Raw genomic sequence first — 26,535 nt, forward strand, 5'->3', positions numbered from 1 at the left:
TCTTGCATGATTTTCATTGCATTGCAACATAGAGTGCTTTGGAGAGAACTTTGAAAGCTAAGTTGCCAAAGAGAGCATTAACTTTTAACAATCTTTAAAAATAAGGACACATCAAGCATGGCATAAAAAACTACTAAGCTCTAAGTGGCTCACAACTTAGTAAAGAATAGTTGGGAAGTTTTGTGTATAGACACCTGGAGCACACAAAACAACCTCTAGAAGTTTAGACATTGACTCTTCATTCCTTAAACTGAGAAAAGAGAGATGGTGCAAGAGAATAAAAAAGTTTGTGGTACAAGGCGATGCGCCAAGGCTTTCCCAACATTTTGCAAGTTCATAGTGACACCTCACCAAACTTTTGAATCTGATGCTCCAAGGATTCTACTTTATGGTGGACACGATACAAAGTATAAGGAGGGTCTAGATTAAATTGGGTGGTTCCTTATAGGTGTAAAACTCATGCAAGTGAGAGATATAATGCTGGAAGTGGCCTTGTCTTAGATAGAAATACTCCTCTTAGAGGTTAAGTATGAGTACGCGAATACAACCCGGAAAGGGTACAATCTAATATCCATTTTAGAAGCTAATAGAAGAGTTAAAAATGTATATGATTCATTAGCCTTCAAATATTGTGGAAAACAAAAAGGCCAACATAAATAAGCTAGAATAGGTGCAAAAGAAATCAATACAATACACTCCAATAAACAAAAAAAAGAGAAAATCTACAAAGGCATTGTCTTCATAATTTACTAAGAGTAAACATGCAAAGGTTGGAAGTGAAGCCAAACATTACAAATGTCACAATATACATTCAAGGAAAGAAAATAATAAAAAAGACTCCTCTATATTGTAGTAATTTACAATTGACGAACTTGCTCAATGTGTATAGATACACATTTTTTTATTTTATGAATACTAGGCATATATAGAGGTATACATAGAAGAATCCTTGTGATGATAAGTGCGTGGAGAAATGGGCCCCACAGTCTTCTTTGAACAAGCACAACTAAGAGGGATACATGTAAGCTTGTCTGGTGCTCTTGGGACCTTTTTTAAACGAATCCTCTGATGATGCACGTTGATGCCATGTGTCAAAGATTGCAGAATTTCTTTCAACTTTTACCCACAACACTTAGTCAAGAGACTTTGATAGGAACTATGACTACCGTGAACCGACCATTGTAGAAAGGGTCTACAATACAACTTGTAAAATACTACACTCAAATATATTCATGTTTTTGGAGAGGAGGCAGAAATCAGTTAAACCATTATATACACAACACAAAAACTAACAAACACAACCATCATACTCATGTACTTAAGTAGATTGATCAATATCCATCCATATAGAGGACAAGGTTGTTTAACCACCTTCTCAACAACCACTAAACCCACTAAATAATATGAATAGGATGTGGTAATTACATCTAAAGAAATACAAGCATATGGGTGGAAAATAATGTTAGATGTGAGCATATTCTAGCAGTTAACCCCATGAATTTCAAGATTTGTTAAAAAATTGCTACAGTTCATCTAGGATACAAGACAGTAAGACCTAGAAATGAACTCATGAAATTCAAAGCCAAACAGAACATATATAATGAGTTTATGAAACCATTATGAGTGTCTTCTTAATAAACTAAAACATAGTAACAAGGGAATTTTACAGAACAAGGCCATATTTTGTGGATAACAAAACTATTGGTAATGACATTTTAAAAGGTAAGGATATTCAAACTCAAAATCAATCTTTAATCATGATAGAAATTCATGTATAAGTTACATGACAATATTATCTTCGACTCCACAACTATTCCAAAAGTTAAAAGATATCGAATGCCAAGACTCATAGAACTTAATTAATTACTTGTTCAAGTAAACTTGCCATGAAGATTATTCAAATTCAATGCCAACAGTTTTATAATTGTAACTGAGAGTATAAGAAATATTCTTGTATTCTTATCCCATGATAAACCTTATCATTTGATAAGGTACCTTGTCGATATTGCAAAACATGACTTCACCAAATAAATAATTTTCTGAGTGGCACAAAATCCTTTGAACAGTTGTTGCTCAAAGATGCACATAAACATGCCGAATTATGCTAATATCTTTAAAAAATAATGTAAGTGGCACAAAACCCTCTGAACATTTGTAACTCAAAGACGCACATGTACATGCTGAAATACACTAGTATCTTTAAGTCAACACTGTCTCTAGGTAGCATGCCAAAAGATTTAACCTGTGCCATTCTGGAACTTCATGCTCAAAATATCAGTTTTTTTTAATTAGCTTCTGAATGAATGCATTTACAATTAAACAGGAGCTATAAATGTGATTAGGTAATATTCCTTGGACTTTTCCCATCGTTCAAAAAATTCAAGGGCTACCTTTTGCATGCAGGTTAAGAAACAGGTACTTACATTAATTATGTCTTGCTATTTTGCCATTCTGCATATTTTAGAAACAGTCAATTCTCCAAATCCAAATCCTTCTTCAACAGCCATTGCAGAGGGAAACTCTGCCCTGAACATGGAACTGTACAAGGAACATAATTCAGCCTTTATTAGCACCCTCAATTTTTCAGCTAAAAATAAAATAGAGGATTTAGCTACTAGAGCTTTAGAGTGTTCTCAATGATTTAATATGTACAACTAGGTAAACTTAATTAAAAATATTCTTATATATTTTGATAGACAAAATTCATATTGATGATAAACATATTTCTGTTTATGAACACTGTCATTTTGGGTTTTGATTATCAAATTCAGGTTATTTGTACCCAAAAAGTCAGTAATAAATAGATCTCCTCTTGACACTTTTGTTTTAAAGTAAGTATAAGCACTTAAAAGCATTTTTTACCAAGAAGACATCAGTTGCATTCAAAGTGTCTGTGTAGGACACTTATGAGCGGAAATTGCAGCAAATTTGTGAGGAGAATTTAGGGGAAGGGGAGTTTGTGAAGGCCTCTTGCTAAATTGGTACTGAATAGTGGGGATTGGTGTCTCCGGTGAGTTGGTTCTAGTGAATCCCTGAAAGGAGATTGGTGTCTCCCAATTATTCCTGCCTAGAAGATTCCTAAGAAGAATTTTATACAAGCAATATTGTGTCACGGTTTTCTCCCACAAGGTTTTCCATGTAAATCATGTGCTTGTCATGTGTTACTTATTGCTAGAATTTTGGATGAAAAAGGTTTGAAATTTTACAGACATTAATAATTTAATACCCTTTGGATTCCCACTGTTTAGAATATTACTGTTGTGTAAGTGAAAGAAATCCGCTTTTCTATTCTAAATCCACCAAATAGATCTATGTGCAGTGAAAACACTGCCAGCTTTGGAAACATAAACTTTATTTTCAACAAGAGCTTAACACTCTTCCATGCTCTCCAAATGCTACTAGAAAAATTAACACAAATAATTTATCTGAGAATTTTACAAAAGGGAAATTATTTGGACGCAATGTCAACTAATTTCTACTGTTTCTAATTAATACTTCTAGAGCTTAACACTTCAGATGCCTTTAGAATCTATTTCACATAAAGACAATTTCCATATAGCTTTCAAGTCTTTAAGCCCAAGACCTCCACATTGCCTGGGAAAACTACCTTTTTCTACCGCCTTTCCCATCCCATCATTAAAATCGCTCAGCACATTGAAAACTACCAAGTAACAAAGCAAACTAATATTATATTTAATAAGAAACCAAAAACTTTTGGCAAACTTGATATCCATCTACAAGGGAAAGAAGCTGAGGTGATCTTATAGATTCTTGCTTTCAATTTCTTAAACATCAACTCCCATTTTTCACTCAAATAAGGCAAGTGAGAGTATCTAATTATTTTGCTTAGACCTCTTTAGTCATGTTTAGTATAGAAAAAGTTTGAATTCTTCCAAATAAATTTCAACCCAAACTCTAGCAAAGATTCCGTAGTTTTACGAAATGTTCCCATTAAAAAATAGGATTTAATAATAAAACTAAAATACAAGAGAAAATTAAATTTTAATGAAAAAATATATAATAACAAACCTACAATATAACACAATTAAATTTAGTTAAGTTTAATGAATGGTCAAAAGCATGAAATGAAATGTTGTGGCTCCCTCAAACATGGGTATTAAAGAGTTTAAGAGAGAGGAGGTCTTCATTTGGAGGGGGGAAAAAGAGAAAAGGAAAGCTGGGAATTAAAAAAAGATATAGAAGAAAAAAAAATTGAAATGAAAAAAGGAAGTGATACCTTAAAAGAGAAAAAGCTATGAAGGGTTGTGACTATTTCAAAGGGTACAAATGATTCAGGGTTGTGACCCTTCCAAAGAGTGGTAATTGTGAAAGGTTGTGACCATTGCAAAGGGCAGCTGTGATAAAGAGGTGAGATTGTAATGCCCCTCTAACCTTGACATATAATTTGAAGTACTCGGAGATATAATTAGTATACTAGGGTTATTTGAAAGTAGGTTTTTGTCTAATTGTTTAGTCCTAACTGTTATGTTATGTGATTCAGTTTGACAATGATAAGACTAAGAAGATGCAATACTGTAAGATTGCGTTTGATAATATGTTTGTTTGATTAGGATATTGAACATTACTTAGCACAAAACATCTCCCGCGATCTGTAATAATTCCCTATCTACATGATAACCCATCAATCCTATTGATACCATCTATTGTGAGATATGGAGTCCTTTGATTTAATTATTATTGATGAAATGAATATCAGCTAGATATGTATTCAGATAGTACCCTGATGTTGTTATGGAATAACTTGTTAGCAGTTTACGCATACTGTTATCTTATGATTCCCACCCTCGCGGAACTATTATGTGATTAGAATTGCATAAGGGTGCTTTGATCTTGCTTTAGTATCATACTTTCGATCATGTTTTATGCTATTCTTTCAAAACATAGTTTTGACACATTATTTATATAAATGTTACAACTATGAATATGGTTTCTTTTGATTCACGATTATGATTTTGGATCAATTTAACCCTACTAATCCATCATGTCTTATATACATTCTTTGCTTGGTGTATCTGTAGGATGAGGGAAGGCAGACATAGTCACTCTTGCAGGAGATCTACACAATGTCGCACTTCTCCTTCCTTGCGTATTCTTTTTGTTTATATATGTATATTTATGTTGAATATATTTTGTTGGTTGGTGTTGTAGGTGTATGCAGGTACTAGGCATAGACTCCACCTAGCTACATAAGTCTGAGCTTGCCTTAAAATTAACGAAAAATAATCTATCTATCGATAATGATAGTAGCTCCAAATACCCTGATGATCAAGGTGGATAAAGTGAGGCTCTTGAAGAAAACATCTTTGATGATTGAGATAATGAGATTCTTCTAGAATAAGAGGGAGTATGAAACTTCTTCTAACCCAACGGAGGAGCTTAGAAGATTGATACTCATCAGGAGTCTAGAAATACATGTGTGTCACTGCATGATTTCTATGGGCCCACTCCTGTCTATATCATGAGGAAGTGATCACTTATCACCAAAAAATTAGATATCAAATTCAAAGTGAGTCTGACAAGAATCCTTGGGGAAGAGAGTCTCTAACAAAGTAACCACTGGACCTAACTTCCCAGGATCATTGTTCAGAGGGAGAGATTTTTTTAGGTGCAATACTTTGTGAATGATATCTTCTTTACCCTTAAGATACTTATGAACAGAAATATATGCAATGGCAATTACTTCGACAGAAAAAGGACCAATCAATTCAGGAGTCACTATATTTCATTCTCTCTCTGAAAAGCTTGGTATTGAAAACTCAAAAAACCATCATGTTTTGAAGTATAAGAGTGGTCTTAATAGATACATTTAGACCGACATGGATTTCTTGAATATAGAGACATTGTCTAGTGCTTTCAAATATGCATCAAAAGTTGAGCAGAAGTTCAAACTAAAAAGGAGGGAAAAGCCAATGAACAACAAATGGAAATGCGGAGGCAATAAACCTATAGGGAAATAAATAGCCAAGGACCCATTTCCAAATTCACCAGCAAAGAAGACATGGGGTGTGAAGAAAATAGGTGAAGAATTAGGTATGTGGTGTAAAGTCAAAAAAAGTCCCTCTCATAACACTAAAGATTGCAGAACTATAATGAATTTAATAATGGAAACCCATGAAGAGACTAGTGAACCTGAGGTGATAGATTTTGGAAAACAAAAGGAAGATGAACAAACCATTGAGATTGACCCATGTGCCACAGTGGCCACTGCAAAGGTATTCATTTTGGATGATGATTAGAGATTCTTTCATTCACAAATGTGGGTAGGAGGAAAAGCTTTACATTTTATCATTAATAGTGGTAGCCAAAACAATTTGGTATTTGTTGAAACTGTAGAAAGACTAAATAGGAAAACAACACCACACCCATAACCATATTATATGAGATGGGTAAGCCAAGGGTGAGACATTCAAGTAAACAAGCAATGTTGTATATCGTATTCCATAAAACCATTCAAAGATGAGGTGATCTGTGATGTAGCTCCTCTTGCTGTGCATGATATTTTATTGGGACAACCACACACGTATAAAAACCATGGGGTGTGTAATGGGGCCAAAATGACCAACCCATTCGACACTGGTGTGTAGCCTATACCCATTGACTCGCAAGTCTGCACAAGCTAAAACCTGGACTACACCTACCCGAGCAAGCACAAAAGGACCTATGCGGAATACAAGCCCACTTGCTTAAAACTGAATCAATCCATCTCTACACTTGGACACCTGTCTTCAAGACGTCTCATCCAATGAGATGACTTACACAAGCTAGACCAAGGTAGATTTGGGTAGAGGGAGGACTTGTAGAAAACACGAGCCAATCTCATGAGAACCTCCTACGTACAAGCAACTAGTGCACCTCAAAGCCCAACGTAGTTCTCGATTAGCTCATTGTCCACCAGCTCGCCTAAAAAAGCTCGACAATGAACTTAGTACGCTCTAGAACCCAGCAAAGGCATTCCGTCTTCGCGCATATAAAACCCAAGAGAGGCCCTAGACCTCTAGTACTAGACCATTGCTACTTTACATGCAACAAGGGTGTGTTCCGTTGGGAGCAGCATAACACCAAGTTATGCCACGGAATCCATCATAGATTTCATGCCACTTGAGCTCTACCTTGAGAACTCTTCATTGAAAAGCACGCTTGCACAGTCATCAGGTTACTCTTGTAAGAACCCTATTGCCTAGCATCCTCCAACCTTAGGCAAGTCCAACTCCACATATCCCCAAGCTTAGCTCTACATGAACACATGGTGTCACTAGACATCTTTGTTTCTGCCAATTCAAGTGTTGCTTGGATCTAGCATCTACAATGTAGATACCCAAGAACCTCTCATGCAAGACTTCCACCAAAGTCATGCCAGGAACTAATGTCACCATTTGAGCATTCTAGGAATGTTTCACCGTAATACCATAGACTATAGTTAGCATTTTCAATGAGACACCATCCCTAAATGTGACCTCTCCAAGCAAGCCCTAAGCTCTCGTTCCTAGACCACTTAGATACACCTCGGAATGACACCAAGCCTTTCCTACCCGGCAACTATGTCCGTGTGGTCGACACTACACAACCCCATAATTACACCTCAGATCATGTCTACGACAAGACCCTACGCCACAAACTTGCATATGCCTTGGCACAAGCTCGGTCCCAATTTACACCTCCAATACATCTCAAACAATATCCTACACCACAACTATACTAGATGGAACCTACACCTAGTACAACCCCTGATTACACCTCGGATACATGTCATATGATATCCTACACCACAACCATGCTAGAGGGAATACACAACTAACATATTCCCAATTTACACCTCGGCTAGGTACATAACCTCGCCTACACCACAACTGCGAGAAAGCCTAGCTTACTCAACAGTCCCAAGAAGCATGTACCGCGCTATACCTCGACTCAACGGTTCCATCATTAACCTGAGGAGTCACCTTCAATATATAAATGGGTATCCAGCTTTAAAGCATCCAAGCCGCCACACGCTTAGATATCGCACCCAAGCCACTGCACACTCGGATATCGGAATAGGAGAGAATGCCTCAAATAAGGTAATATGTAATAGAAATCCATCCATCCCAGGGTTGCATTCATAGAGAGCCTTACAGTGTTTGAGTCTAGACCACGAAGTGTGACAAACAAATTGGGTGAACAAAAGTATTGGATACCAGAGGTAACAACTGTGCACTCTCCATCTTTGATTAGTGCAAAACTGATGGAATATTGTCATTGATGTCAAAGTCAAAGACAAGATTAGGAGATACACCTATATAAATATGAAATGTATACTTCACTGTCCTTGAAGTCAATGATGTGAAAATAGATATTTATATAGAAAGCTGATTTATGTATTTTTGGCTATATTTGAGACGAGTTTGAACAACAGCGATAAAGACACAAGACCAATAAAGACAGTATTGCTTGCCATTGCATTAAGGAGAATGAACTACATGCAATTACAGTCATAAGTCAACAGAGGCACGATGATCTTAGATAAGGCATGATACCCTTGGATTAAGTGATATCGAGGGTTACTATCTGAGAAGTGCAGCAACAAATATTACACAGCAACCACATGGGAAAGCGATTCATGTTAGTACAAGTTTATTTAATAAAAATTAAGAACTGTTTGGAGATGGGTTGGCTACTGTTAGGCAGCGATAAAAGACAACAGTATATACTTTAGTACATAGTATTCACAGTGATCATTAAAAGATATAAACAGCAAGAGCCTGATGAAAGTATAGACAGGGTTCAGTAGGAAGGGTCACGATTAACAAATTGTTATAAGCAATGATTATTGGTTGAAAGCAAAACAATTATTCATTATCATCAGTCAACGTCAGATATATGACAGTGATATAATATAAAAATAACAGTCAGCGACATACTAGGATGCAATTCCATTTTGTTATGATTCAGAAAAGGACAAGAAAGGATAATGACAAAAGTGAGAGATAAAAATCAAAAAGGACAAATTGGTCAAGCATAATGCCCGGCAAAGAAAATGACACAGACAAAGCTTATAAAGAGATGCAATTTTATAATGAGACAATTTAATAGACAAACAACAATAATCAGAAACATGGCAGTACAAATTATGAATAACTCATTAACAGAACAACGATATGTATAATGTCTAATAAGATAAGACAAGATAATGATATTAATGTCCAACAAGAGACCAAGGGTCTAAGGGACTGAAAGATACAAAAGTACAGTGGAGAAAAGTAACCAGCAAGAACACCCCATGGTGACCAGGAAAAAAAGCTCTACAAAAGGGGAAAAAAATGAAGAGAACAAGCAAAAGAAAGAGAGGGCCATCAGTCCTTTCTCGGTACAAAGAAATCCCGTATAGAGGGATAAGGACTAGGACTAGCAAGGATCTTGGTTCGGCTCCACCTCTGCATTTGCCTCTACCTTTGCATAACTGTGGGGGTAGGTTGTTTCTGTCTAAAGAACCCAAGCCAAGGTCTAACCTATCTGGTGTGATCTCTGAGTTGGGAGGCCTCCCGAAGATAAAGTGCCAAGCATCTCTAGTCAAAGTAACTAAAAAATGCCGAGAAGGATTTGCAGTCTTTGAGTAGGCAGTGGAATCTACCTCTGATCTCATACTAGATGGGACACCTAAAGATAAAATGGGTCTCTGTTTCCGTTTCGGATAAAGTGCAAAGGCGGCACACTCGTTCCTCTCTAGTCAGGTGATGATCAATCTGGGAATGGAGACGGTGGGCTCTGTCTCTAAAAGACCCCAAGGCAATGCAGAGGGCATGACACCAACAACAACTCAAATAAGAGGGGCGAACAATGATACCATCCCAGATCTCTAGAAAATGCTTTAAGCAAAAGGCCATCTGAGGGCGTAAACCTCCAGGAGGGCTGATCCAAGTCGTGGAGATGTCCTGCCTATAAATGTCGAGTCTAACGTGTTCGTTCAGCTCTTGTTGTGAGGGGAGGAGGTGTGTGGGAGCATCCAACAAGAACTGGTATGGCGAAAGATGATCAATGTTGATCCCAATCGAGTTCAGTAAGATAGTGGCCTAGGTATACCAAGAGCAAGCCCTTGTCACCCATGTCAAGCTGGCTATGTCCTGTAAGGAGCAGTAAGCAAGGTATGAGTATCTGTGTCGGCCTTCTGACGAGTCTGCGAAACCTCTAAAGTGGTGAATGAACCAAATCAAGTCAAAAATGGCACTGAGTCGGAAAGGATGAGCATCAACCACTGCCCTAACAATGTTGTGAGGAGTGAAACGGTGGCATCGGATAATCCAGTGAAGGAGAAGCGTTTGTACCCGCTCAATCAAGGCCCAATCCGAATCAAGAAGAGACAGGCCCTAAACCAACACCCTGTAGAGAACCGTGGGACTGATTAGAGAGTCCATGAGGGAGAGCTTGGACTTAGTGTCCTAGAAGTGGTACTGAAAGCATTGTCTCTCGAGGAGGGTAAGGGAGCCCATGACCTTAGCCACTATAGCTAATTAGTAAATGGTTGGTTAAAAATTTGCAACCATAAAATATCAATGAGTGCGTTTACACTTAAGAAAAGGTGTAATTTATTTATGAAGGGACATGATGTGTTAAAGTAAAAGCAGCAATTAAAGAAGAGGATAAATGAAAGGTGCTTTTTGAGGTATGAGTTTTAAAACGGCATGTCTTTTCAGAGTAAAATAAGCATATAAATAAGAATTTAAAAAAGTGATAAGTGTGAGTGATATAGAAGAAATATTCAGTGATGTGTAGCCCTAGTGAGACAAATAATATATATTCAGATTTGTCAAATCTGATATATATATGTGAGTGTGTATCTATGCATGTATAAATATGTCAGAATAATATAAGAGAGTTATCAAGTGGTGTGAATTGAAAGGTTAAAAAGTATATGTATAAAGGATCATTTATCAAAAAAAAGGATTGAAGTATTAAAGGAAATAGAAGAAGAATATATGCACAGGTTGTAAAGAATTTGTATATTCCCTTAAAATTGATTTGTGATCAAGATAATAGCAGATTTGAAAATGGAAGTATAGCAGATTTATGAAGAGTGAGTAAAGATATATCATAAACTTAAAGAGGATTAAGACAGATATATATATATATATATATATATATAGAGAGAGAGAGAGAGAGAGAGAGAGAGAGAGAGAGTGCTGACATAAAAGAAAACATTCAAAGAGAAGTATAAGAGGCTGACTCCAAGAAGTTAAGACAAAAGAAGGGTGTGTGCTGAAAGATTACAGATTTAAGAAGATGAATTTTTGTGCTAAAGATATCAATCATCAGTTGAAGAAAGCAATATAGTCAATGTGGAAAAAAGTTTTCGTAGCAGTGGGCCAGTGCTCACGAAGATGAGCACTGGGAGTTGGTGCTTCCAGTAGGTCGAAGCCTATGAAGAGTGGGAGTTGGAGCTTCAAGTGAGTTGGTGCTCATAACATAGGGGTTGGAGCCTCTAGTAGGTCGTAGCTTACAAAACATTGTAAAAGAACTGTTTATATAAGAAAACATTTATTTTTCATGGTTTTCTCCTGCATTGGGTTTCCATGTAAATCTTGTGTCATTGTGTTCATGTGCATAATTGTTCATTTCAGCATTTGAAATTACTGTGGATTAAACATTTTAAATTGACAAAGTTGTTATCATATTGATTCACCCCCCCACCACCACTCGTATAATCGTGTGCTCTTCAAAAACAATATAGAAGACTGATTGCCCAAACTGGTACATTTGTGTTATTGATGATTCATCTTGAGGAAGAAAAAAATGGTATGTAATTCTCATACCACCATGTCCATCATAAAAAACCAACAAAGGTCAATTGAACAAAATCTAATAAAATATCAAAATGTGTTTAAGTTACCAATAGAAGTACCCTCACACTACCAAGTTAGACACTCTATCGATTTGATTCTAGGGACACCATTGCCTAATGAGTCAAATATATAGGAGATTTGTGTTAGAAAATGATGAGATCGAAAGGTAGATACAAGAACTTATTCAAAAGGGGCATATTCGTCCAAGTGCATCTCCTTGTGGTAGCCCAATTGTTCTTGCAAAGAAAAGGATGGAACATGGAGACTTTGTATTGATGATAGAGCATTGAATAAGATCACTGTGAAAAACAAATATTCAATTCCTCGGAAAGATGATCTATTGGATCAGCTTAGAGGGGCAAAATTCTTCACTAAATTAATTTGAAATTTGGCTACCATCAAGAAACAATTGATCCAGTAGATGTATGAAAGGCTGCTTTTAAATTTAAGGAGGGATTGTTTAAATGGTTGGTAATGCCTTTTGGCCTCACACTAAATTAATTTGAAATTTGGCTACCATCAAGAAACAATTGATCCAGTAGATGTATGAAAGGCTGCTTTTAAATTTAAGGAGGGATTGTTTAAATGGTTGGTAATGCCTTTTGGCCTCACACATGCTCTAGCCGCATTTATGAGGATGATGAATGATGTACTCAGACCATTCACTAGTTCTTTTGTAGTGGTATATCTAGATGACATTCACATTTTTAGCAAAACTTGGGAAGAGCATCTGCAACATCTGGAACAAGTGTTTTCTTCCTTGCAAGACCATGGACTCTATGCTAAAAAGGGAAAATGATCTTTTGCTATGCAGAGAATTAAATATTAGGGCTATGTTATTAATAGTGAGGGCATTCATGTTGATGTTGAAAGGATACAAGTAATTAAACACTAGCCTTCCCAAGGAATTTCACTGAGTTGCATAGCTTCTTCGAGAAGGCTAACTTTTATCACACGTTTGTGCTTGGGCTTTCACATTTGTCTTGGCCTCTAAATCAGTCACTATGAGGAGGAATGCAAGCAAAATTCGAATGGATTAGTGTTTATCAACAAGCATTCGAGGAGTTAAAACAGAGGTTATGTTCTACACTAGTTTTATGTCTTCCTCATTTACAGTAGTCTTTCGAAATACAAAAGGATGCATTAGAATATACCCTAGGAGCAGTCCTCAAGCAATATTTACATCCGATTGCTTACCTTAGTGAAACATTCTCCAATACAGTGCATAGGTATCCCACCTATGATAAGGAATTATATGTCATTGTTCAAGCTAGCAAACAATTGAAGCATTATATTTTAGGCAAGGAAACTATCATCCATATAGATCACAAAGTCCAATTTTTGAAAACACAGGGAAAATTGCAGAAAGATAGATGTCAAAGTTGGTTAGCCTATTTGCAGCAATTTCATCTCAACATTCACCATAAGAAGGGAAGTACCAATAAGGTAGCAAATTGCTTGAGTAGGCTCCCAATTGCATGAATAAGTATTGTGTTAGAAGTTAGAACCATGTGGACACCAAACACAAAATTGGACTCACTTATATGAACATGATAATAAATTTGCCAATGTATATACTCAGCTTGTAGAAGGTAAACAAGTGAATGATTTTAATTTGAAAGATTGAATGCTTTGCCACATTGGCCAAATCTGTGTACCTTAGGTAGAACACAAGAAATTAATATGGGAAGCTCCCTACAACAAGGTTGCATGACATTTTGGAATAGGTAAAACTACTGCTATACTTTAAAGATATTTTTATTGGCCAAAAAAAATTGATGTGATTGCATACATTCAAGCTTGTATAGCATGTGTCATTGCAAAGCCTGCAAATCGTAAGTATGGTTTATATCTAACGCCACCCATTCCAGAAGAGCATTGGCATTCAATTTCAATGGATTTTATGCCTGGCCTTCCTACCACTAGACAAGGGCATGATTGTTATATGTTGTAGTAGAAAGATTTTCAAAAATGGCAATCTCGATAGCATGTAGAAAGGAAATTTCTGTAGAAGACACTGCAAAGTTCTTTGAGCATGTTTGGGTTCATTATGCGCAATGATGGACACAAAACTAAAAAGTCCACTGCATTCCATCCTCAGACAAATGGTCAACTTGAGGTTGTCAATCTCATGGTCATTCACATATTGCGCGTGTATCACTCAAAACATCCTCGTACTTGGGATGAAAGCCTTTCTTATGTACAACATAGCTACAATAGCGCAATTCACAATTCAACTAGTCATAGCCCCTTTGAAGTTTGTCCTGATCATTAGTACCAATAAATATTTCTATCCCAACTATGCAGCGTGATTTGACACCATGCTTGGATAAGGAGAAGTACAAAGCAATGAAGTTCATTGAAATAATTTACCATTTGCAACAACAGGTTCATGAGCTTTTGGAGGAGACTACTAAGAAGTATAACCAAAGGCATGATGAGCATCAGACTCCTCATAATTTTCAAGTTGGTGATAAGGTATGGTTGCATTTTAAGGAGAGATGGCAAGGCCCTCACAGAAAGCCCAGTTCCCTTTCTTATTGTCCATACAAGATTATAAAACAAGTTGGTGAAAATGCATTTGAACTTAATTTGCCACCATTCTTCAGTACTCACCCGCTCTTCAATGTTGAATTGTTGAAGCCTTATTTCCCTCCATTACTAGACATTGCAGATGTTGCCGAGGAGATCAATCCTACATAATTAAATCCAAAAGTGGTCAATCCACTCCAAATTAATCAAGTTGTGGAGAAGTCTGTGGAGAACTTGAAGAACAAGACTAATTACCTAAATCGTGTGGTGTAAGCTGGCCAATCTGCTTATCAAGGGAAGTGGATTAAACGTGAACAAATTCAGATTCGTGTTTCGCACCTAATGTAGAGTGTGTATGCAATGGGGCCCATTGCCTCTCAAGGGGTGAGGAATGATCAGAACATGGTTCATGATGATTTAGAGGAGGTTGGCAGAAGCAAAAATGGGAAAATATCAAAATCTGAATGTTTGGTATTTTCTATGTTCCAGTAATTGGCATTTTTGGAGGTCTTCGGGGCATTTTTGCGACCTAAAAGTCTCGAGAAGTCTAGTATTCATGAAAATTAAAGATAGATGATTTGATTATCTTTCCAATGGTGTAAGCGACGTGCATTTTTGAACTATGGGCAAAAAGTTATGACTTCTCCAAGTAGACATAAGTTTTAAATAGTTTTATATTAGTTTTCATAGTTTTGGTATTTTATTTTGTAGTTACCAATATGTGGACTGTTCATTTCTTTTCGAAGGGATATTCGTGGCCTTTCAAATCCACCATACATTGTATAAACTTGAATTCTAAATGAAATGGATTACTTTTTGACTTGTGTAATTTGTTGTCCAAAAATTATTCTATTTGCATTAGAATTCAACAATACTGCAAGTATCACACCAAGTGTTGTAATCCAAAACCATAATTTGGATCACTCACCGAGTCAACTAACTCACTAGACTCACCGAGTTCAGTTAGGCTGACTCGGTTGTCAATTAGTACCCATAAAGTGAAAAAAATAAAAATTAATGATGTGTGCTTTCTTTTTTTGGTTTATAATGCATGTCTAAGACCTAAAAAGGTCATTCTATCAGTTGTAAACACAAACAATAGAGAAAGAAGACTTGAGAGAAGAGTATTAGGGTAATGTCAGATAGATTAGCATATCGATTGGCTCTCATTGATCGGTTGTTGATTATTTGTGCCACTTTATAGCTTGCATCTAAACATTGAAAGGAGCTAGAAAAAGCATCTAGAGGAGGCTTCCTCAACTTGAGATGTATTTGAAGAGCCCAATATATGCTTTTATATAAACTTTATTATTTTATAATGTATAGTAGGCTTCAACCTGCTAGAGGCTCCAACCTCTATGTTTGTGAACATTGACTCACTGGAAACTCCAACTCCCACATGTCCCAGGCTCCGACTTATTGGAAGCTACAACTTCCTTTGCTATCTTCGTGAACACCAACCCACTACACTCAAACTTCTTTTTCACTTTGGCGATGTTGCTTATTCAATTGATGATGGACACTTTTATTTCAAACTTTCTTTTCTTTAATCTAGTATTATATCTACTTTAAATTCACACACGTATCTCTAATATATATTCCTTTATATCCTTATTAAAGGAAGAATTATTCTGAGCAACACTTATATTATATATGTGTGTGTGTGTGAATTATCAAATCTGAATATTCTGATATAACATCTTCTCCTTCTATCTCATACACATGTTTTGATGTATATGTTTCTTCACAATTCCTTATTGCTTCTTTATTCTTCCTTATTTACAACTGCTAACTTCACTTACTTCTTATTCTTTATTTCACAGCCACTAACTTCACTCGCTACTTATTCTTCATTTCAATCCTTTTCTTTATCTTTATATTCTTATATTACTGCTCATCTCTGCTTTTATTTCTTCATCTACTTAATTCTCTACACTGACTTGTCTTCCCCAAATGATATATTCTTGTTCATATACTTCTCTCTTCTCACACCCAGATATTTTATTTTTTATTCCCACACATCTACAATTATTGTAGACCATATATATATATATATATATCAAATAATTTGGAATGTGACTTTTCAAAGTGAAGCATTGCTTCCTTTAACATCTCTTAATCGAACCATTTCGATAATTGTTTTCTTAACTTTTAATTAACTTATTTCTGCCGACAAATAATGAATATTATTAACCCCCATTTTGAAGGGATGTTCCTGGCCTTTCAGATCCACCATACATTGTGTAAACTTGAATTCTAAATGAAATGGATTACTTTTTGACTTGCGTAATTTGTTGTCCAAAATTATTCTATTTGCATTAAAATTCAACAATATTGCAGGTATCACACCAGGTGTTGTAATCCAAAACCATAATTTGGATCACTCACCTAGTCAACTAACTCACTAGAGTCACCGAGTTAAGTTAGGCTGACTCAGTCGTCAATTATTACCCATAAAGTGAAAAAAACATAAAAATTAATGATGTGTGCTTTCTTTTTTTGGTTTATAATGCATGTCTAAGACCTAAAAAGGTCATTCTATCAGTTGCTAACACAAATAATAGAGAAAGACTTGAGAGAAGAGTATTAGGGTAATGTGAGATAGATTAGCATATCGACTGGCTCTCATTGATTGTTTGTTGATTGTTTGTGCCACTTTGTAGCTTGCATCTAAACATTGAGAGGAGCTAGAAAAAGCATCTAAAGGAGGCTTCCTCAAACTTGAGATGTATTTGAAGAGCACAATAAATGCTTTTATATAAACTTTATTCTTTTCTAATGTATAATAGGCTTCGACCTACTAGAGGCTCTAACCTCTATGTTTATGAACATTGACTCACTGGAAGCTCCAACTCACACACGTCCTAAGTTCCGACCTACTAGAAGCTACAACTTCCTTTGCTATCTTCGTGAACACCAACCCACTACACTCAAACTTCTTTTTCACTTTGGCGATGTTGCTTATTCAATTAATGATGGACACTTTTATTATATCTACTTTAAATTCACACACGTATCTCAAAAATATATTCCTTTATATCCTTATTAAAGGAAGAATTATTCTGAACAACACTTATATTATATATATAAAATATATATGTGTGTGTGTGTGAATTATCAAATCTGAATATTCTGATATAACATCTTCTCTTTCTATCTCATACACATGTTCTGATGTATATGTTTCTTCACAATTCCTTACTGCTTCTTTACTCTTCCTTATTTATAACCGCTAACTTCACTCACTTCTTATTCTTTATTTCACAGCCGCTAACTTCACTTACTACTTATTCTTCATTTCAATCCTTTTCTTTATCTTTATATTCTTACATTACTGCTCATCTCTGCTTTTATTTCTTCATCTACTTAATTCTCTACACTGACTTGTCTTCTCCAAATGATATATTCTTGTTCATATACTTCTCTCTTCTCACACCTAGATATAATCAAATAATTTGGAATGTGACATTTCAAAGTGAAGCATTGCTTCCTTTAACATCTCTTAATCGCACCATTTCAATAATTGTTTTCTTAACTTTTAATAGAATTATTTCTGCCGGAAAATAATGAATATTATTAATCCCCCTTTTATCGAGCTCCATATGCATCTTTAACTTTCAATCCTCTTATAATATGCTGGCTTTCCTCCTTATGAGAATGATGTATCTAATATTATTTTCAATATAATCAAATTGTATTTGATTTGTGCATCTCCAATATTCTACCATTTGACCCTAACTCCAATTTGACGTTGCTCTTGTATATTAATTGCTACGTTTATTATTGAAGTTTCTCTTTAAAATTGCTAACGCTATGAGTGATCTTTGTTTCTCTGCATACGGTATTTCTTCTTGCTGTATGGTTGTCGTTATTTGAATATAATAATAATCTGACGACTTTGAAATTTGAAGCTGCCGTAAGTTTTTTATTGCAGTTTATATCGCTGTTTATAATATAGCTCTCTTATTTTATCGGGCCATTACCAATCTGGAAACTCCGTTGGGATTGATCGTTGAAGATTCTTTGACATTCATTTGTCTTCTTAAGTTGCTATATTTGATCGATATCTATTTGTGATGCCAATCTATGTGAAAGCTCTCACTCATATGCCTTGCTTTTCGATATATTGTGATTGACTCTGTATAATATGCAGTCCCTGAGTTTGAATTTTTCTTCATGCCACGTGGATGCTCTGTCCAACGTAGGTGTTTATCTATCATTGTCCTGAATCTCCAGATCATCTTTAAAGCTGCTTTGTGTGTTTACATTTGCAGACTTAAACAGGCTTCTCAGACATTACAGCGGACTCCTCTGACTGTTGCAATGCTTCCTGACTCTATGGTTTGGCACCTTCATTATGAATATCGCCTTTGTATACTCATCATTGCTGATTTGGAAACTCACACTGACTCGCCTCTAGTCAACACATGATGCCACATAGTGTATTGTTATTATTTAGTTTTTCAAGTCGCTCTTTCTCAAATACATATCACTATTCCAAATTTGACCATTGCTTCTTGTTCATTAGCAATTACACCCATTTTGTGTTTTATCAAGACCTCCATCGAACTCCGTCATATAAACATTTTCTTAAATAATAAAATTGATTTATGATGTATAGCACCGATGAAGAGCACTGTCCATGTTGTCAGGGTCTTCAGAATTCCTATTGCTGCATATGATACTTGCCAATATACAATGTTCAATCTGTATAACATATAACAGTGTCATCCTCTGTTTAACTATTGTTTTATCATACTTATTATTGTCTTCATTATATGTTATATGTCAACATCAGTTTGCATATGTTTTATGTTATGTGTCAACCATATCAAGTAAACTTATCATTGTCACTGATCATTATTTTGTTGGCTTCCGTCAAATATTATCACGTACTCATATCATCACTGTATATTTCTATTAGTCCTTACATACTATTGCTTTCTCTGTAAATCTGAAACTTGTTAATAGCTTTGGCTTCTTCCATACCTTTGACATTGATGACGCATGCTAACACTAGTAGTTTTGTACATGCTTACGAAATCCTTTGACATCAACGGCAGTTCTTCCATCAGTATTTCCATTTTTAGAGCAAATTTCAAGATGTAAGATATATTTCTCTGTATTATTTTTTGATTTTCTTTTTCATTCATAAATCTTTTTTTTATTTACAATTGTTTGGAACTTTGGACTCTTTAGATTTGTTCCATTTAATGCTGATGAAAAACTTGAAAAGTAAGCAGCCCTGGTTTTTGTATATTTGATTTTCTATATTCTAGTTGCTAATTTTTTATTTATGGTATATTGCAACAGCTAAATCATGTCTCAGCCTGAGTTGTGGAACTAGGCCTAAAACTAACCTTGATGTTGAGCATGTCACAATATCAAGGGATAGACCTTGGAAACATGTCATTTGTGGTCATACAAAAGGAGTTGTTACATGTTGAGATTGTATGGTAACACATAACGCAAGAGGTATTACTAGATTGAAATATCACCTTGCACATGTACCAAAGTGTGATGCCAAACCATTCAAGGCAGTGCCCCAAGATGTCATGCACGATATGCAAGCTCTTTTAGAGGCACCTCAAGAGAAAAAAATTAGAAAAGAAGCAACAAGAAGAGAAGGCACACTTAACTAGAACTAGAACTGTAGAGGGCTCTTTAAATTATCACAGCCACCCTCCATTTCCACCTTCTAGTACTACTGCATCTGCAAGTGTGAGCATTGGACCTTGGGTTCACCAACAATGATCCTCACTTGATTCCATCATTGTTCCACGCACAACTCTAGCTACACAACCATTGCTTCAAGGTATGGCTTGGAATTAGAAGCATGAGCAAGCAAAGTTGACACTTGGAAATTTCTTCTTGTACAACAACCTTCCCCTTTAATGCAGCAAGGTACTTATTATTTTAATTTTTAATTTGTATGTTTTCTCTCGCTTTCAAGAGTCAAGAATTTGTACATATCTTCCTTCTCTAACTAGTAATTTAGTAAGTATAGTCATTTGTAAGTTTAATTTGTTTTAGGTCTCCTTATTTGCAAATTGCTATAGATGATGTCACTATTTGTGCTCTGGTGTTCAAAGCCCCTAATGATGAGGAGCTAAATGGTCCTATTTTGGCCCGACGAGTGGCTCATGTAAGAGTTGAAATTGAGGAGCAGCGTAAAGTGTGCGCCAGGAAGGGTTGCAACATTATGATCGATGGCTGGACTGATAGAAGAAATAGAACATTGTTGAATTTTCTTGTCTGCTCGTCAGGTAATTCAATATTGCTTAAGGTTCTAGAATGTTTTTGAAATCAGTTGATACCTCACGAAAGACCAAAAATGAAGAGTACCTTTGTGAGCTAATGGAGGAAGTGTTTAAGGAAGTGGGTGAGGAGAATGTGGTGTAAATACAAATTATGTTGCTATTGGTGAACTTCTTATGGATAGGCACTGCCATTTGTTTTAGACCCCTTGTGCTGCACATTACATTGAACCAATGGTGGAGGATCTAGGAAAAATTCCTTGGATAAAAAAATGTGTAGAGTAAGAAAAAACTATTTATAAATTTACAGTGTAACCCGAGTGTGTGCACATGGATCAAAAACCCGAAGCACCCAGTACAGGTTCATCATGCACTTGAGTACCCCCACTAGTTGAAATTCAACTGCCGTACTTTGGCCACATCGGTTGAGCACCCGGGTGGGACAGGAGACCTAGGTGCTTGGCGAGTACTAGGGTGCGGGGGTGCTCCTAGGGTGCTCGCTAGGTGCAGCCGGCTAAATGGCCGAAAAAGTTGGAAAAAAAATATTTTTGCATTTATTTTTAGATTTGTTTTTTATGCATGCTAACCCTAATTGGGTGTAGGTTCCATGTGGTCTATTTGAAAGTTTAATGAGACCAATAGACCTTATTTTCATTTCACAATTTCATTTCATTGTTTTGGAGCAGCAACGAGCTAAGTGAGCAAAAGAGTTTGTAGGAGTTTGTGAGAGCTTAGTGGGTGATTTTGCAAGGAATTGCAAGATAAAGAGGAGCAAGAAGATTTGATTTCGCAAGAGTCTCCTCAAGTTCAAAGTAGGATTTTTTTAATTTACAACTTTTTTTTTATTTTAAAAATCAATTCATAATTTTTAAATTTAGTATTTAGTTTTACTTTCAAGTTTCAACTTTAAATTTTTGATGTTTCATTCTTGAATCTTGTTGACAGAAGATAGTTGATAGTTCTATGATTTTTATTATCTATATTAATCTTTTCATTGTTCTTAAAATAAAAAATAAAAAATACGCTGAAATGTATTTAGTATTTACTCTTTAGCTTCCCTTTTTATATATATAATATTTTGAAATAATAAATGCTAAAATTAAATAGTAAAGTTTTAAGTAGACTGAAATAATTTTGTATTACTTAATTTTACTTGGGCTGAAATGTATCATGAGCATTTTTTATAATTTTATTTTCATTTTGTGAAATGCAGTTTTATAAATGGCATCTAGATCCAGCCAAAGTGGAGAGGACATAGAAATTAATGAGGCAAGTGCATCTAATTATGAGCTTGAGCCCGAGGGAAGTGATCATGGAGCTAATGTACATGATCAATCTAACGAAGAGCCTCCTTATATTGCACCAGGGGTGCCTTCTATTGATTTCCCTTTAGAGATTTTGGCAAAGTATGCTACGGGTCCTTATGATCCAAAGTCCCATCTAAAATAGTTTGTTGTGAAAATTACACGCCCTACACCTTCAGGTGGTGCTACATGTAAATGAAGTGTAATATATGTGACGTAGAATGGTTTGGCAGCATTACAATAGTTAATTTGCACCTTTGTTGGACCGGTTATGGCGTGAACCCATGCATATTCTTGTCAAATCCTGACAATGTGAAATACAGAATTGAAGTGAACAAACTATGGAGCATTTTTGATGATATTGATGCTCTAGTGCCTAGATCTTTGGCTGCTAGGCAACAGGTTCAAGGTATATAGCAATTACAGGGGCAGCGAGATACATCTACTTGTATCTTGCATTAGAGAGCAAGGACTATGTCACCTACAGCATCATTTTCCTCACCTACACAGAGTTCAACAAGGGGAAACGCAAAGCAACTACAAGTCATAGTGGTAGTAAACCCATTGCTCATTTATTTAACATACAAGCAAGGGACCGGTTAGATGAAACTGTTGGTGATTTCTTCTTTTCCAATGGCATCCCTACACATGTGGCTCAATCTCCCTATTTTGTGAGGATGATGTCCATAGCAATGAATGAGGGAGAGCCATCATATGTGCCACAAGGTGACTACAAGTTGAGGACCACAGTATTAGAACCTATGACAAGGTTGGGATCTTGATGGAGCAGATGAAAGCATGTTGGATGGACTCAAGCTGCAACATTATCATGGATAGGTGGACGGACATTAGTAATCGTCCACTCATCAACATTATGGTTACATGCACGGAGGGCCCATACTTTTTGAGGGCAGTTGATTGTTCAGGGCATTGTAAAGATGTTGATTTTCAATTTCGTGTGCTTAGGGAAGCCATTGAGGAGGTTGAGCCACAAAATGTGGTCCAAGTTGAGACAGATGCATCACATGTGTGCAAAGCTACAGGGAGGCTTGTTAAGGCAACCTATAGGCATATTTGGTGGAGTTCGTGTTCTGTGCATGCCACGAACAATCCATTCAAAGACATGGGGAAAATAGAGTGGATTAGAAAGATGGTTAAAGCTGGGAGAGGTGCAAATGTTTATCTGCAATCACCATACATCACATGCACTTTTCAAGAGCTTTGCAAAGAAGCAATTCCTGAAACCAGATGAGACCAACTACGCATCATACTATATTCTCTTGGAGAGAAGGACTGAGTTGCAAGAGCCATTGCAACTCATGGTTATGACACAAGAATGGAATCAATGGCTTGAGTCCAGAACAGAGCAAGGGAAGAGGGTAAAGGAGACAGTGAAAAGTGATCGGTTTTGGAGTGATGCAAAATACATAGTCTCCATCATTACTTATGGAGATGCAGATTCACCTAGTCTTGGAGAGGTTTATGAGTGCATTGATTCCATGCTTGGACAGATGAAGGTTGTTGTGCATGAGAGAGACCCCACTCTAGTATTCTATATGGAGCACATTGAGCCTATCATTCACCGCAGGTGGGAGAAGTTGAACACTCCTTTGCACATGGCTGCCTACGCATTGAACCTGAAGTGGTACATGCCTAGGCCTGGTAGAGTCACACCACTTCAGGATGATGAGGTGAAGAATGGGTTCTTTTGATGCATTGTCAAGATGTATGATATTGAGACTGCTGGTGAGATTCACAACAAGTGGTCCAAATTTGCTAGTCTTTCAGGTAATCCTTAAATCTTGATTCAGTGTTCTAAACTCTTTATAATTATAAGTTCTTTTAATTGTTACTTTACTTATAAGTTATAACTTTATTATTATTTAAGTATTTTAATATTATGTTGTAAACTTGTAACTTGTAGGGTACTCGGATATTGCAAAGGTGGATCTCAAAACTATGGCACAAAAGAATCCTATTTTGTGGTGGAAATGTCATAGGTCACAGAAGTCAAAGATCACCTCATTAGCCATTAGGCTGCTTTCTCACATTTGTAATACTAATTACTACTTCCAGCCCTTTATAATCTTAACTTTAAGAGTTTTTCTTTACTGATTTTAATTTATGATTCATTGATTCAATGATCATTGATTTACCATTTATCATTTGTTACAAATTGTATGAACGTTTGTTTGTAACTTGTAAGTTGTAACTTTCAACTTTGTTATCTCAGGTGTCTAGCTCCTTAGCTGTAGAGAGGAACTGGTCCACCTATAGCTTCATTCACTCTGTTAAGAGGAACAGACTTACCTCTAAGAGAGCGGAGAAGTTTGTTGATGTACATGGTTTCTTGTGGCTCAAAGATTGCAAGACACATGAGTACAAGGAGAGCCCTGCAGCACGATGGGATGTGGAGCAATCCAGCTCAGATTGATAAGGATGACGATGTAGCATAAGCCAATGTAGGGCTAGTTGGTGTTTCTTTGAGGATTAGGGTCTTACCCACGAGGAGTCTACTAGTTCCAGTGATGAGGACTTCAGTATACAGGATGATTAGAGAGCACTTGGGATGATTTCATTCTCATTATTGACATTTTGTCATTTTGTTGATTGTAATCACTTTGATATGACTATCATACATTATTTCATTTCACTATTTCATGCTACTCGGCTCATTGTCATCATGAGCATCTTTATGATATATGATATTCATATTTGAACAATGAATTTTGAATCTTGCATCTTGAACTAAGTTAATTTGTTAAATGGTCATTGGCAATGGTTCTGAAGTTTCAAGTTTCAAGTTTGAACTTATGATTTGTGAATCACATTTCAATTTTCTCTATTCAACTATATTTTGTATGTTATACAATATAATATATATTGAAGTATTATTTCATAATTAGCATTTTTAGTCATATATATTATTATATATACTATGCAACCCACTCCCCCCTCCCCTCCCCGCTCCTCCACCCCTCCGCAATCGCACCCTTGCCATCCCCAAATTAAGGCCCTTTTTTTTCCCACACTCGAAACTCGTCCCAACGTCCCCTAGCACCACCACACCCCTATGCCGGTGCAACATTGTAAATTTATATATAATCATGCTTGGTTGCTCAACCTTAAGAGGCAACACACAAAGAACAAAGAATGTCTCATCCAAGGATCACTAGATTTACAAAAAAATTACCCACGTTCCGATTATGCTCAATTCAAAGGCTGGTTTGAAAGGCATGTTTGTATGTGATGACTGGAAAAGTTCATCATATGCAAAGATTGATGCAATGACTGAGGTGATTCATCAGGTTTTTTATGAGAGTAGCTTTTGGCAGCCCGCCAAGGAGATTTCGGATGTAATTTTCTTTTTTGTCCTCATTTCCAATTCATTTCACCACTTTTGTTGAAGTTTTAAACACATGTTTATGTTCATTTATATTGACATTGTTCAGTTTGTTGGACTAACAGCCAACGTTCCCCTTCGAGATTCGTGATATGACTTAACCGCCTCCTGTGTTCTATAAGTCTCATGGTTGTATCAGGCATTAATAGGTCGATCTTTTGGTGCAATGACAACTCTAGCTTGTAACAAGTGGTATTAGAGCTTGGTCATAGGTTTGAATCTCCTCGGGTAACGTTGAGGGGGGGATTGTTAGACTAACCACCAACGTTCCCCTTCGAGATTCGTGACATGGCTTAACCGCCTCCTGTGTTCTATAAGTCTAGTGGTTGTATCGGGCATTAACAAGTTGATCTTTTGGTGCAATGGCAACTCTACCTTGTAACACATTTTTAAAAGGAAAACTTAAAGCTTAATGTTTTTCTTTTCATAGTGATTGCAGTTCATAGAGCCTCTTATTGTTCTCCTACGAATTGTTGATAGAGGAAAGCCCTCAATGGGTTACATTTATGAGGGCATAGATAAGGCAAAAGAGACCATTTGATCTTTTTATGAAGCAATAGGGATATATAAGGTCCCATAGGAGATGTCATTGATAGGCAATGGCACAATCTACTTCACAAACCTATACAACAATTGCCCACTTCCTTAATCTAACATAGCAATTTAGTCCAAATTGTAAGCCTGATGATGAGGTGTGAAGTGGCTTCTATGATGCCATAGAGAGGATGTCACCCATTGAAACTGTTGGAACATTTATAGTTTGTGAGATAGAGATGTATAGGAAAGCACAAGGAGACCTATTTGCACAAGACTTCTGCAAGAAAAACCGGACATAATTGATGACTGGTAAAAATCTATGATTCCAAATTCTAATTTCTAATTTTATTACCACTTTAGAATATAGAATCTAGATTGACAAAGTCAAAGTTACAGAACTGATTTAAAACTTTCTTATTTTAGATGTACAGTAGGAGATATTTGGCACTAAGGTGGCAAATCTGGAGAGGATTGTGGTTTGTATCTTGAGCCAATCATCTAGCGCTTCAGGATGTGAACACAATTGGAGTATGGTCGAGCATATACACTTGAAGAAGTGCAACAAGTTGAAAGAAAAAAAATTTGATTGATCTTGTGTTTGTTCACTACAACCTTTCTTTTCGTCACAAACAAATTTTGGGCACCAACACATCTCCTGTTGTATTAGA

At 36.2% G+C, this 26,535-nt stretch overlaps 1 protein-coding gene across 4 annotated transcripts in view; it reads right to left on the reverse strand.

Moving 5' to 3' along the window:
- Positions 1-1,893: 1,893 nt before the first annotated feature.
- LOC149529110 (CBBY-like protein) overlaps positions 1,894-26,535 on the reverse strand; it is a 266,235-nt gene continuing 241,593 nt past the window's right edge. For 3 of the 4 annotated variants that reach the window (XM_089808815.1, XM_089808814.1, XM_089808811.1), the window contains 2 exons: positions 2,424-2,538; positions 1,894-2,258 (listed from right to left, as the gene is read on the reverse strand). In XM_089808815.1, the coding sequence (XP_089664941.1) occupies positions 2,439-2,538 (100 nt within the window). In that variant the 3' untranslated portion in view covers positions 1,894-2,258; positions 2,424-2,438. The remainder of the gene's footprint in view (positions 2,259-2,423; positions 2,539-26,535) is intronic. The other variant, XM_089808813.1, reaches the window with a different exon arrangement.

This window comes from Cupressus sempervirens, chromosome 11, assembly GCF_028749045.1.
Source record: "Cupressus sempervirens isolate cs-2001-9-10 chromosome 11, ASM2874904v1, whole genome shotgun sequence".
In the NCBI taxonomy this organism is placed as follows: Eukaryota; Viridiplantae; Streptophyta; class Pinopsida; order Cupressales; family Cupressaceae; genus Cupressus; species Cupressus sempervirens.